This window comes from Stegastes partitus, unplaced genomic scaffold (genome assembly GCF_000690725.1).
Source record: "Stegastes partitus isolate 25-593 unplaced genomic scaffold, Stegastes_partitus-1.0.2 Scaffold583, whole genome shotgun sequence".
NCBI lineage: Eukaryota > Metazoa > Chordata > Actinopteri > Pomacentridae > Stegastes > Stegastes partitus.
In genome coordinates, this window is record NW_007578314.1 from 234,811 (window position 1) to 251,933 (window position 17,123).

Consider the following 17,123-nt stretch of genomic DNA (forward strand, 5'->3'; position numbering starts at 1 on the left):
ATCATTTGTTAATTGTTTCTCAGATTAGAACTAAAAATCCTTGAGACCCAAGAGCAAAACTAGCACAGAGCAAAGGTCACTACAGCCAAAGGGAGACGGTTCTAAGCCTACAGATATAAAACAGAAGCCTTTAAGGAAGTCAGTTGGCTTTTAAAACAAACTTTGTTTTTAAAAATGCGTCACACAAAAAAAAGAACCACATGAAGGAGACCGACTTCCACTGTTGGGGTCATGTCATTTCTTGTCACCTACAAATGTCTGCTTTGTGCAGGTAACACCGCCGTCCTCTGTCTTTTCTGAGTTACTCTTAATGTTTTCTGCTGTCATACAGGTTTCCAAATATCCCTATACAGTATGTCGGTGACATATCGAGAAGGAAGACAGCCAAACAGGGTTTTCTTATGTGAGAGCTCATCCGTTTCACAACACATTGACGTCACATCAGACTGGATTTACACAACAGGGACGGCAGAGAGTTCACAGAAAAACAGGACGTAACCGTGGCTGTAATCATTCCTGGTGACTGTGGGTGTGACATGACTGACCAGCGCCGGTGAGACCTGAATGCAGACTGCTGCCCCAGAGCGAGACAGAATCCTGATGAAGCCTCTGACACTGAATTGTGTTTCCATTTGTTTTTAATCACTGCTACAGAAAATGACTATGGATGTGAATTCATCATTTGAATGCTTGTTTTCTTTCTGCTGCTTGAGAGAGTTTTTTTGTTACAGCGTTTTCTTTCCAAACACTATTACGTGATGTGGACTGAATATGACGGAGAGTTTTGAAAGCAAAACATAATTTGGAGCAAGTAGCTGAATGTAATTACAAACTGGAACACGATGTTGAGATTGAGTCGCCTTCAACACAGAGGCTCCTTCATTCTGTGCTGTCTCATCTGGCCATTATGTATCTAACAAAGAAAATCACAACACATGAGAGGTAATCAATAAATTGTCTCTATTTCTGGATATTGATTGGAGACAGTTTTTCTTGTGGGACCACACTGGACAGTTGAGGGAGAACAATACTTTTTTTTAGCAATAAGATCTGCTGCTGGAACATTAGGATATGAGATCTCTGAAGAGCTGAGAAAAGACTTTTGGCTGGAAACCTTTCAATGTTACGAATAGCATTTGTAACTTCACGAGCTGTGAGGTTTCTTCAGTTTCTGTCACATCTCACAAGTTTGCTGTCAGGGTTTTGTGTGGTGTGATCAAAAGTGTGGCTGGCGGCCAACATCTGCCCTCAAGTTGCCTTTCAGTGTGAGTCTTACTTGAGCAGGTTTCCCAGGTTAAACAGAGCTCGGTTGTGCTGAGGGTTGGTGTCCAGTGCTTTCCTGTAGTAGCGCTCAGCCTCCTCCGGGCTGCGAGTGAGAGTGCCCAGATTGTTCATGGCGCTGGCATGACGAGGGTATAACCTGAGAGCAGAGGAGAGGATCACAGTGGTGTCAGTCGACAACATTTAATGCAAATCTTTGACTCCATCAAGGAAAATCAAAGAAATTGATGTGTGATCTTCATTAACACCTTCAGAAACTTTATTTTTTTCTTTTTATAACGCATCGACATGTGTGTGTTTATTTGAAGTTTAGCTTTGTGTTTTTAAACAAGAAAAAGCTTCGTCCTTTTGCAGAGAAACATAACAAAAGCTGCATGGTAATAGTGTTTAAAAGCACTTAGAAGATATGGCATGTATAGCAAGGGTTTCCAAGCTTTTCAGCCCCTGACCGCGAAATTACCGGAGCCAGACAGTCGCGACCCTCGCTGTTCCCAGAGGTGGTTAAAGTAAAGGGTTGTGTCCAGCTGTGCACATGCATTAGCAGGCCAATTCATATATGCACAACTGCAGGCAGAATGACAACACTGAAGAACCAAACAGTCTACCAACCATATTATACACTATAGTGATTTAATATATGCCAGCAGCAGAATGCACACGACACATTTAAGGACAAAGAGGAACCCTGCTCAGCACTGGGAACTCACGCCTGGCCTGGGAGGGTGTAAAATTCAAAACGGGCATTAAATCCAAAAAGTGCCCCATTTCCTTTGATGGCAGATCCCACTATGAACTTGCAAATGATTTTAAAAGTTTTTATAACTGTTTCAGCACTCCACACATAGTAACCCTTGCTCAGGGCAGATGGACATACATGTAGACAGGGACATGGTTTCTAAACTCTGCACAAGAGTTAAGGAGATGAAATGAAATGAATGAATGAAATGAAATGAAAAATACTTTATTTATCCCAGAAGGCAATGATGACCAGAGATGACCCAGGCAATATTGGTGGCCGACTAGCTCAGAACTGTATTGTCCTTCATTTTTACAAAATCACTTCAAGTTCATAAGGCTCCTCACCGCTGAAAGGAACTGATACTTGTTCCTGTGCCTGAGTCTAAAACCCGTGTATGACTTCCGTCCAGTGGCACTCACTTCTTTGGTGATGAAAACCTTTGAAAAAATCATCAAAAATGAGATTGTGGGGGCGGCTGAGGTGGACTGGGACCCACTGCAGTTTGCTTACAGGTCAGACAGCGGTGCTGAGGATGCCATATGTACCATGCTTCACACGTCCTGGACATGTGGAGGGAGTAAAGACTTTTGTGTGGCTGCTTTTTGTTGATGTCTCTTCAGCTTTTCACTTCATTCAACCTCACATTTTAGCAGGTCACCTTACCAGCTTTTACCACACTGACCCCGGCTTAATATCACGGCTGGTCCACTTTTTAACTGACAGATCTCAGAAAATTAGAGTAAATGGCATTTTATCTGATGAGCTTTTATCTTCCACTGGTTCCACCTCGGGGTGTCGCCTTTTATTTGTCTTGTAAATGAGTGTCAGAGTAACTATGAGGACAGCTTTAAAGATCCAGTGTGTGAACCATATGCAAAGAAGAGCTCACTCTACCAAACTCAAAGCGCTACTGCAAGCCTCTGATGAGTTGATCAAATCCAGCGCAGTGTCATCTGAACACTGCCTCACTGGAAGCGATGCAACTCAGAGAAATCTGCCCTTTGGTTTTTACAAAGGCGTTAACATGATCAGTGCCACTGATCTCCTTCAGCTTGACTGGTGACCTCAGAATAAAGCGGAGTCTGAAATATGTCTTCTTCATTTCACATGTCAGAACTTTTTTTTTTTTGTTTTAGAATGTTTCTAAAAATATAACAGATGTTAAATGCACTCACAGACTCTTGGACGACATACGGTCAAGAAATACAGGGAAAAGGGCAGTTTGTTGTGACACCATGACAAACTGTTTAACTTGACTCGTAAAAAAAAAATCTTTAATATAGTTATTTTTTCTTTTTAAAAACATGCAAGTACTTTACCTCCCTGATTAGTCAGTGACTCATCTGGATAATTAGAGACATCAATAAATGAATCTGTTCACAAGCAGTCGTATTTGTATTCTTGAATAATGGGCAGATCATCTTGGCATGAAAACGGTCTGCAACAGGCGTTTTATAGCTCTGGTTTTAAGCACCACTGTCAAACTATATTCATCTCAGAAATCACTAATGGCTGCGCACTTCCAGAGGGAAGCACACTATAACATGATCTTGATTGTCCTAAGTGGCTTGTCACAGTGATAAGGATTATCTTCAGAACAAATGGTGCAGATAAATCAGCAGTGAGTGCGTGGAAGCTGCAGCCGGCAGCCTCTCTGCTGACATTTACTGATGCTCTCCATCACTGCTACAAAAGACCTCGGTGTAATTGAAATACACTTTTATAGTAAGTGCCTATAACGGTGACACAAGCCTGACAAGACACCCAGGGCGAGAGAGTGCAGGCTGGTAACGCGCCGTACTGTTTCTATGGTAACCCTGCTCCACGTGTTAATGGGCTGGTGCATCGTGGTGCAGAAAGAGGGGCAGCTGTGGAGACACCTGAGAGGAAGCAGCAATGAACAGCACTGATCAATTCGCCTTCTACTGATTCACGGTTGACACTTTAAGCTGCTTGATCAACAATCCATAGAACTGAGCGGCCAAGAAAGGATCCACTCAGGCTGTGAAAAGATTCACAACCAGATGTCTGTGTGTCTGTTTCCCACAGGCCTGTAGGTTACAAGATGTAAAGTTACATTACGCTGGTCATTCCACTGAAGACAGCCTGGTGGGACCTTCATCATTGCCTTTTTAGATCGCAACACATCAATAACTTCTAGGTTATCCTTTGTATCTGTACACGTAAATAGGGTCAATATTTTTCATATTTAATTTCAAGAGAAACTTAACACCTAGTTTTCCTTTTGAAGACAACGCATTTTACAAATTTGAGAGACTGCCTTCACCAGCCATGAGTGGTTATAACACTGGCTGCATTTTTTTAATGACAGCCAGCAATTTGTGCTTGCAGGCTATTATCACTAAATCAACCATTAAAAGACATATTAAATTACACAAATTACAGAGGGGTCCCACTGGCAAAGACCACCATTTATTTAAAACTGAATACATTTTTTTTTATTACAAATGAAAGTATCAGCTTAACATCTTCAATTTCAAAGAAACAGTCATAAATTTAGAATATCTGTAGTATTTAATTCCTCGATTTTGCCTTAATGACAGCGGCTTGGACTCCACCAGTTCATTCAAACTCTGAAAATCCAAGTTATCCCTGTGACTTAAAACACAGGACCTCTTGCACATGTCTCTCATAAGACTGACGTGTAGGAGGGAAATGAGCAGCTCTGAAGCTTCAGGCTCCCTTACACCATCCATCCATCCATCCATCCATCATCTATACACCGCTTAATCCTCATTAGGGTCGCAGGGGTATTGGAGTCTATCCCAGCTGACTCAGGATGAAGGCAGGTTCACCTGGACAGGTAACCAGTCTATCACAGGGCTACACTTAGAGACAGACAACCAAGCACACTCACATTCACACCTACGGACAATTTACAATCACCAATTAACCTCAGCATGTTTCTGGACTGTGGGAGGAAGCCGGAGAACCTGGAGAGAACCCACGCTGCACGGGGAGAACATGGAGACTCCACGCAGAAACCACCAGGACACGAACCAGCAACCTTCTTGCTGCGAGGCAACACTGCTACCAACTGCACCACCCTGCAGCCCTTCCCTTACACCAACATACTAAAATACATTTATTTGTGATATTTGTGCCAGACCTTCATCAGGCAAAATCTTCTATGATCTGTTCCACAGAGCTTCTTGTAATGTCAGAAGTGGTTGTGTTTCCCTTAAATGTTCAGTGGGGTTCTGATCGGGTGACTGTGGAGGGAAGTCGGTGGCACTGCTTGGTCTCTGGTCTTCAAGTCAAAGCTCTGAGGTGTGTTTGGGCTCATTATCCTGCTACAGCATGAATCTTTCTCCAGAAAACCAGAGGATGAAGCATGTCTCTGCAGGACAGAGTGCTGCTTCTTCTTGGTCATGGTGGAGTTGATTCTCTGCAGGTGTCCAGCTACAGACTTCAACATTCCCAACAGTACGATTCACTTTGCGCACAGAGACAAACAAAGGAGCCTCCAGGGAATCTGTCAGCCACCAACAGAGTTCTGAGCACACACAATGAACGACACAAAACACAGCTAGGAAGTACCAGCTCACTGTCCCTCAGCCTCACAGTGACATGGTAAAACAGGGACAGATAGCAAAAAACAAGATACCCGTTTAAGCAACTTCAAAAGAATGAATGAAGGGAAACTTTGAGGATTTAAAAAAAAACTTTGGGAATTTAAAATGCGAAGGATTCAAAGGATTCTCGATCCCTCTCACTGTATTCCTGGGGGGAAAAGAAGGCACAGGAAAGGAAGCGGAGGCTGATTAATTAAAGTGAGAGTGAGTGGTCTAGTGGGTTTTGGGTTATTACGAGCTGGGATGTGGGTTTGGAGCCAGATGAAAGTGCTGAAGCTCTCTGCTCAGGGTTTGGCAGGATGGCAAGCTGGATTAGCAGGGAGCTGAAGCTCCCACATAGGCAGCATGTGGCTCTGCTGCTGCAGAAAGCCCGGAGAAGGAAGGCCAGGGAGAGGAACGAAGGAAGCACAGAGAAAGGAGCGATGAGGAGATGGAAATGCAAAATTTAGAGCGTGGGAATGATCCAACATCTTTCTATTACAAAAACTGAAAAATAAGCAGGAATTCCACAAGTAGCACTGTATGATGACATTGTTATGACCACGAACTGAGGCTGGACACTGAACCTTTTTCATGTTAAAATCGTGAAGGAATACCATTGATTTTTGCCTGATATAATGACAATAGTTAATACAACACCTGCACTTGGTTACTTTACTGTTTACTTTACTGTTTACTCAACAATGGTTTTATTGAAGAAGACACGCTTCTTTGTGAGGCTGTTCTTTAAAACAGGGGTTCTCAACTGGTCTCACCCTGGGACCCACATTTTCCCATGGTCATTAAGTCACAACCCACTTTTTAAAAATTCAGTACTCAATATTCAATATATTTTCCTGTGCAACATGCATTTCAGAGCATGTGACCGTGCATAGTAACTGGACCATGAACACTGCATGTACAAAACTGCACAAAATAAAAAAGGGCACAAAACTACATGTTTTCACTCCATTTTGAGCAAATTAATCAGAAACTAAGGAGGACCATGACCACTGCGTGTACAAAAGTGAATAAAATAAATATCAAAACTACTCTAAAATAAAGTTTTGGCCTCATCAGGTCATTTGTTGAAGTTAATGAGACAGCTGGGCTCGTGCTCTACTCCTGATTAGAGTTTCAGAGTCTGGGCTGACAGCAGACAGAGCTGCTCTCACATCATGCTCAGTGTCCAACCTGTTCCTCTGCTGTGACCTGAGCTGGACCAAGGTAGAGAAGACACTGTCACACCGATAGGTTGAGCTGAATGCTAAGACTGTTCTAACTGCAGGAGTGGTGAGGGGTGGATGCTCAGCCATCACATCGCTGCACCAGGAGTGGGAAAGGCTTATCTCCCCACATCTCTTTCTCAGCGTCTGATCACATGACAGCTCCAGCAGCTGATGCTCTTACTTGCTTGGCAACGGGATGTTTTCCACGCCGATACTGAAGGGGTCACATATCCAGTCAGTGGTTGTAACTTCATAAAAGTGTGACAACACCTCGCCCCTCGACAGCCAGCGGACTTCTGGGTGCGCTCAGGCTCCAACAGGCCAGAAGTGGCGGGACGCACAGGCAGCATTTGGCTACTAAGACCAGTTTAGGTGTTTAGGTGAAAGGGGGGGGGGTATTCGGAGATCAAAACTGATATCCAGATTCCAGCACAGTGAACAAATAGTTGGCTATTGAGATCCAGCCCTAGTATGAAAATCCACATTTTAAATACTCCGGGTCATATTTGCGCTTTGCCATCTTGCATCCCAACATCAACACAAACCTAAAATGAACTCAAACAAACTATGGTTACTATACCTGTCAAAATGAAAGTTTTTTCAAAATAAAAAACTTAAAAACAAGTCCAACCTGAGACACACAATATATATTATTTAATTTTGACCAGCTGTCCACGACCCACCCAGAACAGGTCTGCGACCCACTTTTGGGTCGTGACCCACCAGTTGAGAATCACTGCTTTAAAAAATTAAACAGGTGGCTGTATCTTTTTACTGTTCAAAAAGCTCTGAATTGAGAACTCATGTGTCAGTCCCCCATCTCTGGTCCCTGTATCTGCCCCCACCTGACCTCCCTCTTTCTCCCTATCTCCCCCTTTTCTTTTGCCTCCTTCTGTTCCTACTCAGTTTGGTTCTCTCTCTCTCTTTATCCCCTCTGCTCTTGCTCGCTCTCCTGTGCCACTCCCTGCAGCGGCTGTCATTAATTATAATTATTCATCAGCAGAAACTCCGGGCAACTGCGGTGCAGCACTCTGGCCACATCCTCTCCAGCCATAAAAGCCGGTTCCACACTCCACTTCCTGCCAGATTGTAGCTTCAGCCACACTGCCCCGGTTCTGCTTCGGTCCTACGATCACTTGCCCCAGCTTGGTTTCGATCCTGCTATAATTGCCCTGGTTCAGTGTCGGTCCTGCCTGCCCTACTACTGCCCTACCACGGATTCCCAAGACCCCGTCCTGAAGGGCACTGGCTCTCTTCTGACCCACTCCCCAGACCATCTCTGCCGCTCTCTGTGGCAACCCAGAGAGCGCACAGCTCGGTTCTGAGCCTGTCCCCTCTCCCCAGCAGCTGCTTCAGGCTATCACCAGCCAGGGGGTCCTTCTAGGTCAGCATGGTCAGGTGCTGAGAGGTCTTACTGATGCGAATCAAAACGTTCTCTCACAGGTAAGTGCGCTCACCAATAAAGTGGCTGATCTGGCTGTGCTAATTACACAGCCTCCAACGCCAGCTCAGAGCGTCGCCTCTCAGCCCACATCTGTTTCTGGTTCCACGGGGACAAGGCAGAGTCCCCCAGTAATTCACAAACCTTTTGTGCCCACACCTGAATGCTCTGCAGGGGATCAGGAGACCTGTCAGGCATTCCTTATGCAGACCTCTTTAGTTTTTGAACTTTAGCCACTCACCTACAACACTGAGCGCGCCTATCATCCTGAGTGTCCTAACTTGGGTGGCTCGCAACTGGGGATCGGCGGTCTGAGAGGCGCAGTCCACATTTGGAGTTCTTACACTACCTTCGTCCAGGAGAGGAAGACGGTGTTCGACCAACGCATCCGGGGTTAGGAAGCGGGTCAACGTGTCTTCTCCGTCCACCAAGAATCCCGGAGTGCGGCAGAGTACACGGTGGAGTTTTGGACTCTCACGAAGAAGAACATCTGGAACGATGTGGTGCTGCAGGGAGCTTTTCAGCAGGGATTCAGCAAGGCAGTTACAGACGAGCTGGCGACGCGGGAGTCCTTCACCCTCGACGGTCTCATCTCCCTGGCTATTAGGGCTGGTCCGAATAGCAACTCGTGGTCTCCGGATATTCGGTCTGAATTGGCAGTGAATATTCCAACATTCGGCATCAGCGTGGGGGTGACGTCAGAGTCGGTAGGCAGCCAGCCACGGCGAGGCAGTGTGCTGTGCTGTGCGTCCGCTGGGCATCGCGACGGGGCGGTGCGCTGTGTCCGTAGTGGCGGCCAGTATTAGTAACAGTATTACAAATAATTTAATAAATAATTTTGTCTTGGTTAGAGACGCGGGAAAAGCGAAGCATGACGTCAGAGTTGGTAGGTGTTTGTGATACAGCCAGCCGCGGCGACGGCAGGGCGGTGCGCTGTGCATCCACTGTGCGTGCGATGGGCATCGCCGACGGGGCGGTGCGCTGTGTGTCCGCTGGGCAGCGGCGGCGGCGGGGGTGCGCTGTGTCCGCGGTGGCGGCCAGTATTAGTCACATTATTATAAATAAAATATATATCAATGAAAGACGCGTCTCCGCAATCGCAGTCCTGTATCCACCCTCGGCGTAGGTGCTGACCGGGAGGGGGGGATAGGAGGCAGGAATCAGGAGGCCGAATAGTCGGAGATCAAAATTGGTATTCTGACACCGGCACTCCAAACGAATAGTCGGCTATTCGGCTATTCGGGTCCAGCCCTACTGGCTATCCAGATCAACAACTACAATCGGGAGCGCTGCTGGGAGCGGGGAGCTCGTTTCCCCAGCCCTCTCAGACATGCCCCAGCTACTGCCTTGCACTCAGCCCTAGCCTGCTGCCTTGCACTCAGCCCACTGTGTCTGCTCCAGAGGACGAACCCGTGCAGCTCGGGCGAGCCCGACTATCAGAGAAGGAGAATCAGGCTGCTGCTGAGCTAACGCCTGCTTGTACTGCGGCGAGGTGGGTCATTACGCCGCAGTCTGCCTGTCTCCAGACCTGGAGGAGGAGATTGCCATACCGTCTGTAGCCGCCCACCTCCACCATTGTGGCTGGACCTGGCGCCAAGCCCACGCCGCCCTGCTAAAAATCTCCCAGAAAACCCAAGACCAGGCAAACCATCACTGCTCCGTCACCCCTGTTTACACCCCTGGACGGCATGTCTAGCTAACCAAAGACCCTCCCCTCTGGGTGTAGGCCAAGTAGCTGGACCCCACTTCATGGGGCCATTCAAAGTCAAGGTCATCATCAACCCGTGCGCCATCTGGTTGAAACTCCCCCGGTCCATGTGAGTCCACTTTCCATGTGACGCAGGTCAAACCCGTCTGGGCCCCCCCTGTGCCTGTACCTCCACCTTGGAAGACCACCCTGTGTCTACAGGAGGCTTCTGGACCTGTGCCACTGTGGCAGGGCCATGCAACACCTGGTAGACTGGGAGGGCTATGGACCCGAGGAACGAAGCTGGGTTCCCCGCTGGCAAATCCTGGACCCAAGTCTGATTACAGACTTCCGCCGCCAACACCTGGAACGCTTCCATCTGCCCCAACCTGACCTCCCTCTTTCTCCCCCTCTCTCCCTTTACTTTTGCCCAGTCTGTGCCATTCTTTTTTATCACAGTACTCGCTAATATTCGAACTGCGAACCTTCTCCTTCCTGATCGCACGCTCCTGTGTAGCATGCATCTACATTCTTCAGGATGGTAGAGTGAGCGAGTGGGGAACATCAATGGAAGACACCCAATCTCCAGTTTGCCACACCCTGGGCTGCTTTACACAGGAGTAGAGAACAGTGTTTGACAGGTCCATCAGCGCCAAAGAAGTGGCTCAGGTCCTGCTGCAGGCACATCAAGGAAGGACGTCAGTTTCTGACTATGCCATAGACTGTCGCATGTCAGCTGCTAACTGGTCTTGCTGAAGGTCAGTTTGATGCATTTTTGAATGGCCGTTCTGAAGACCATAAAAGATGAACTAACCACCTGTGAACTAACAGCTGCTCTCGATTTCCTCATCGACCAAGCAATTCGTATTGACCATCGGCTCACCCAGAGGAATAGAGAAAAAGAAACCAGGCGCTCTCAGTTTTCTCTGCATGATCAGTCACCCATGGCTGAGCCAGCCTCCAGTCCCTTGAGGCATGGGTTGAGTTTGTCCACAATTCATTGCCTATCATCTCCACTGGACCCCATTTAAAATGTTTCAGGGTTGCTCAGGAGTACCTACTATGAAGAAAGTACATTTGTGTCCCCTGATAATGGTCCTGAAAGAAGGTCAATTCTTGCTTTCGGAACATGCACAAAGGTTCAACCCACCCTAAAATGATTCGCAATTGCCAGTGGAAAATGGCTAATTATTACTGTTATCATCATAATAATATTTTTATTCTATTTAGTGTTGGGCTACCCAGTTTAGATGTTATCAACCCATTACATGTGTATTGTCACTGCAAATCATTCCCGTACAAATGGGCCAATAGGGGTCTCCTCCACCCTTCAGTACGCTCAGTAGCTGTATTATTATCCATCCTGATCACTGATAAACAGAAAATAACCCTGACAAAGGAGACAATCTTTTGCAGTCGTGCAAAATTTGTTTGACAGGGTGTATATAATGTCAAACCACGATCCTTTCCAAAACCTTACGAAGTTGTTTCAGTGTATAAATCTAACCTGACTGAAAAAGCAAGTAACCACTAGGCTAAAACAAGGAGTGAAAGGAAAGTCAAAACGAGACTTAAGTTGAAAAATGGTACTTTACAAATGGTCCAAGATGGGTCTCAACCTCTAGTTCCTTGGCTAAAGGTCCACAGAGGGTGGGACAATGTCTTGGGCTTTCTGAAGCCATTCTTAAACAGTTTTTGTGATGTGGCAGGGTGCACTGTCCTTCTGTGGGTGGATGCTGCTGTCTGGGAGTGCCTTTGCCACGGGGGAGAGGCTGTGCTTGGTCTGGAACAATGTTTAGGTGGGTGGCATGGCTCAAAGTCTACATGAATGAAACATCATAACCTTCAGGTGAAGCACTTTCATCTGTACTTTACCTGTTACGACAAGTTAAAATGTCCAAGGTACATAGGTTGAAGAAAAGCATAATCTATGTGTTACTATAGTTTGATAAGGCGTGGACACTGGATGTGTCAGTTACATTTGATATGATTGGTTGAAACTAGCAGTCATGTAGCAGACACTACAACTAGTGCACTACTCGGGTCCAGGTATATGAGGTGTATGGTAGGAAACACTGACTAACAAAAAGGTCTACGCATAAACATAAAGATACATGAACAGTGGCCTGATTGGAGAAAAACTAAGGTGCATGAGGATGAAAAAAACACAAGTGAAGAACTGGGAAGTGGAGGAGGAGTGGATGGCCTTCCTCAGGAAGTGTCTCCACTGACAGGGACAACTAATGGAGGCTCGCTTTCACTGATGCCTGTGAGTGTGTGACGGATGAACAAAGCACACGGTCTGCTGGAACAAGGCCATTACAGGCGTGTGTGTGTGTGTGTGTGTGTGTGTGTGTGTGTGTGTGTGTGCGTGAACATGTCTATGTGCATTTAGGACTGTGTAAGCACATTCATCTGATGTTGTACTGTATTCACTGCACAGTTTAATCATGTGTGAAGGGACAACCACATCTGTCAACTATATTAACTCTTAACAACAAAAATAAAATGTTTCAAGCAGCTCAATATGTAGATGTGCTTCTAATGCTGTCACACTGTCAGAGGTTCAATTACTGCCACAGTGACTGACACTAACACTAAGAATAAACAGTATGTGCTCTAAGTACGGTAAAGTGTAGATAACAGCCAGTAAATGGTGCAGGGCTTCCTACAGGTCCCATGAAATAAAATGCCCTATTTTATATGCATTGACCTTGAGCTCCTGGCCATCCATTACTGTATGTGCCAACTCCATGTCAAAAATGCATCCAATCTATTTTTATAGCAGAACTTTGTTTTTCTTCTTGTTAAAGGTCAAAATGTTTAAGGACACAGGAATGTTGCCGTGTCTTGAAAAACTGTCTGTATAATAAAATGTGAAGGAAAATCTCGCCAAATTTAAGGCTTAAGGCACAATAGTAAAAGAAACCCCAAAAGTATAAAGCTTCATTAAAAAAAATTAAGAAAAGAAAAGAAAAAAGAAAAACCAGTGCCATACACTGGCTAAAGGATGTGCCTTAAGAGTTTGTGAATAGCAGTGGCGCTCTGTGGCACAGAAGGGTGAGACCAGTCAGGCACTCATTGTTTAGCTGCTTCAATTATTAGTCTCAGCACCTCTAGTTCAGTTCTTCTAAAGTGTCATTTTCAGGTAATTATTTCAAAGAAGCAGGAAAATCCAACAGGCATTAAACCCCATCACAGGTTTATTATTTTAGGAAAAATTAAAGGCACCCTTAGGTGGGGGAAAAGGTATATATTTTTTTTTATTTATTTTTTTTAACCATGCCTGTATTGTGGTTTTTTTGTTTGTTTGTTTCTTTACATGCTGGAAGACATCATGAGTGAATTAAGCAGTCAATGCCACAGCTGTGCATTTCCACATTGAAACTGCAGATTCACTGAAGACACTTGGATTCAGGGTTTCACATCAGACAAACCAAAGAAACGACTCCTGTCAGCTTGCAGGACGGACATTTCTGTATCATTCTTCTTCAGAATTATTATCTGGTTCAAAGGTGTATGGATGAATTACTACAATATTGGTAAGACCTGTGAACACTTGGAAAAACGATGTACGTGTTCATTGCAGTTTTTTTTTTTTTTTTTTGTAAAATAAATAATCAAAGAAATTGACTGTTCCTTTGTTTTTTCTCTAAATGATTGTTGGTGTTCTAAATTTGCTGTACTGTACAAAATACATGTTTGAGTCCCTCTTCTTGTAGCTATGGCTGTGCTGCTCCATAGATATGTGAGATGTTATATAACTGTGAAAAATGAGAAGTGGAACTTTCTAAATGTGCTTTCGAGGGTTAAAGTGTGTCAGACTGCTCCACAGAATTTGCATGAATGGAAGCGTTCTCCCAGTTCAGTGTCAGAGTCAGACCTGAGGGCAGTGGTGTAGTGGTGAATGGCCTCCTGGTGCCGATCGCTGTCTTTCAGGAAGTTGGCGTAGTTGTAGTGGACTTTGGCATTGTGAGGCAGAGTCTGGATACCAGAGCTGAAACCAGGAGGAAGAGGACAGAGAGGAGGTGTGAGGTCAGTTTGAAGAGAGAAACAGTGCTGCAGACATCTGAGCAACATCACTAAGAGAACAAAAGGACTTTAACTCCTTCAGACTGGATTTATGTCTCCAGGAGAGGAGGGGTGATTTCACACTTTATCTGTGCAGGTCAGTAAAACTGATTCTGATAAACACAACAGAGATTTGAGAGAATTTGAGTAAATCTCCTGTTACAGATGCTGGTTTGAACTGTGTTTTTGATCAATACATTGTACACTTAGATAATACACATTAGTTACACTCATAGCATGTTGAATTAGCTATTAGCTGATGTTGCACCAGACAGCTACCACTGGATTACTCTGGTACTGAAGAGAACTCAGAAATGTGGTGATTCTCAGGAAGATTCTGAAGAGTCTTTTTTCCTGGATGTCTACGTGGATTTATGTACATGTATTCTGGATGGACACCAGATAATGATGTCGTTGGGAAGTGTAAGGTCCTCTGAACGACATAAGGTTGTTTAATTTCTTTGTGTTCAGATCTTACTGAGTTAAGACTCGGACAGTACTGCAGTTTAACTCGATGTGCTCTCTGGTGTTGCTTTAGGGAAGCCTTTGGCGTGGTCTCGCTGAATGTCCATGTCTATTGCAGACCATATCCTGTAATTTCACGATGGGTAAAATGCCACCTGGAACAATGAGTTTAATTCAATCGGGGGACAGTGAAGATTTCATTCCCTACTTCCCCCTGTGCTGCTAATCGAACAATAAAGGACCTCCACCTATACACACATACTGAATGCACAGCACAAACACAGTTCATCACTTCAGAGTACATCATGCTGACTTACACTGATTGAACCATTAGAGTAGTCTTCACCCAAATGAAATACTTTACATTATGGGGACCTGGTTTTTGTGTAAACTTGATTATGCCACACGACACGAGTAAGTCAAGTACACAGACAAACACACACAAAATCAGTTTTCCAACATTTGCAGGTCTGACTGGAAAAACATGCAAAAAATGTGGATGACAACAGATGGATCAATAATCTGCATGCATGCCTTTCTAGTTCAAGCATCCTGTGTATACTGACCTTCTAGTTTCTATACTGTACATGCCTATTGATAGAGCACGGTAATTACAACACACACACTTTGTTAATTCACAGTTTGTTTGTCACATCTGTGTTACTGTATCACTTTCACATTAACAAATAAACACTAGAGTCTGGGGATGCAGCCATCACAGAGAGGGACGAACAGCTTCCACACCGATGGTACGCCAGGCATGTTCAACACGATATTCTGCACACAGCTCTTGGGCTGAAATCGAACCGGACCAATGTAAAGGTTCTTAGAGTCTTCCATATAATGTATACGATGGGACTGAAAATCTGTCATGTTTTCATGTGAGCCTGGAAATAATATGAAACTTTGAGGATTTAGAAACATTTAAAAACGCCAGGTTTCCTCGAGTTGCATCCTTCCATTGAAGCAGCGTTCAGACAACACTTGACTGAATCAGAGCAGCATTTAATGGTGGATGATGGCAAAACAATTTTCTTTATTAATGATTTCCTGTTCGAGATTAGTGGCAGAAGGGCAACTGTAAGAGCACCTGCAGTACATCGACGGACCAAAAAACAGAGCAGACTTGACGTGACAAGAAGCTCTTTGGAACATTGTCACATGATAACATGAGACATCAGGTTTGAACAAACTGTCATTCAAGCAAGAGTGATGAAAAAAAAAATAGTGAGATGTTCTGGAATTCAAGGACTTTTTATAGAGATTCAGCTTCTCACTCTCTGTTAAGACGTTAGAATGAAACACGTTTGTATTCCATTCAAAACAAAAGCAGAACAGTGATCTCAGACTTTTGGTCCCCACTTTACATGATTTAACTCCACTAACCAAAGCTTGGTTGTGTAATAATTCAGGATTGGTTTTAACATTTGTTTTGATCCTGTTTCAAGTCATCATGTCTTTTAGAATGTCATACATTGAATATATTTTCAGGTTGCACTCTTTTCAAATAGACATTCATGCTGATTTCTAGCTGCTGTGAGCAAACTGCTGTCATGAGAGTAAACTAGAGATTGGGGATTCAATGTGCACATAAGAGCACTTATTGTGAGCTTATTTGCCAGATTATGTTGGAAAATCCTGGAGAGTGCACTGCAGACAAAACCAAGAGTGTAATGTTGAACAAAGCGTTTGCCTGTGGGCATATGTAAGCATAGGTTATCGATGTTCACACACATACACACACACACACACACACACACACACATATACATATGCTTACCGGAACAGGGCCTCCCTGGAGAGCCAGACGTTGTTCTGTTGGACAGTCTTCCAGGAGAAGAGCAGGAGCAGCAGCAGCATGGAGACACTGAGGACTGTGGTTCCCCAACGGCCCACCACCGAACACAGCCGGCCCAGGCCATGAGCCACCAGGATGCAGTAACCCATGCTGCAAGAGGAGAGAGGGAGGAAGCATTTCAGTCAGGGAAGTGGATTAAAATAGTAGAATGTTTGGGAGGAGGGAGGAGCACAGACAAAAATAATGCATGATCCATGAGCGACTCTACATTTCCCACTGCGGTCCAGCATCCTCCTGTGTCACTGTCATCACTCCACTTATTTGTCTTTTGACCTGGGAAATGTGACTTAGTGCCCTCTGCTGATGCCTTTCACCCAAATGGATGGTGTCCCATAAAAAACCTCTTTCCCTAATCCTGCAACCTTGAACACATCGTTAAAAACTACATGTCTCCTGTGTTTACCGTCACGCACTCTGTACTGATGCGTGCTTGTGTGTCAAATGGCTTACGGCAAGAATTTCTTTTTACTAGAATCCTTCCACACTGTTGCACACTTTCCATCTAAGTGCACTGAAATAGTGTGCCTCAAAGGTACAGCAACAACAGCAACAAAGGACATGGAGAAAAATTGTCAAGGAAGGCTTAGGCTCGGATGACTTGGAAATGGTGATAAGGCTGAAAAAGAGGAGCACAGATTAGAGGAGAGCTCAGTCAGAGAGCGACAGGAAGAGTCTCGAGAGAAGGTGGGAAACAGAGAAAAGTGGGAAGAGGAGAGATGAATGGAGGTGTCTGCAAGCTACTTAAAGTCTGCTGGCTGATTTGTTCTCTAGAATAAC

At 44.8% G+C, this 17,123-nt stretch overlaps 1 protein-coding gene across 1 annotated transcript in view; it reads right to left on the bottom strand.

Annotated features, from left to right (window-relative positions):
- tmtc1 (transmembrane O-mannosyltransferase targeting cadherins 1) overlaps window positions 1-17,123 on the bottom strand; it is a 172,917-nt gene that overhangs the window by 26,130 nt on the left and 129,664 nt on the right. Inside the window, exons 9-11 of the mRNA XM_008288946.1 lie at window positions 16,269-16,436; window positions 13,836-13,949; window positions 1,277-1,420 (exon numbers count right to left, since the gene is read on the bottom strand). Coding sequence (XP_008287168.1) covers window positions 1,277-1,420; window positions 13,836-13,949; window positions 16,269-16,436 — 426 coding nt within the window. The remainder of the gene's footprint in view (window positions 1-1,276; window positions 1,421-13,835; window positions 13,950-16,268; window positions 16,437-17,123) is intronic.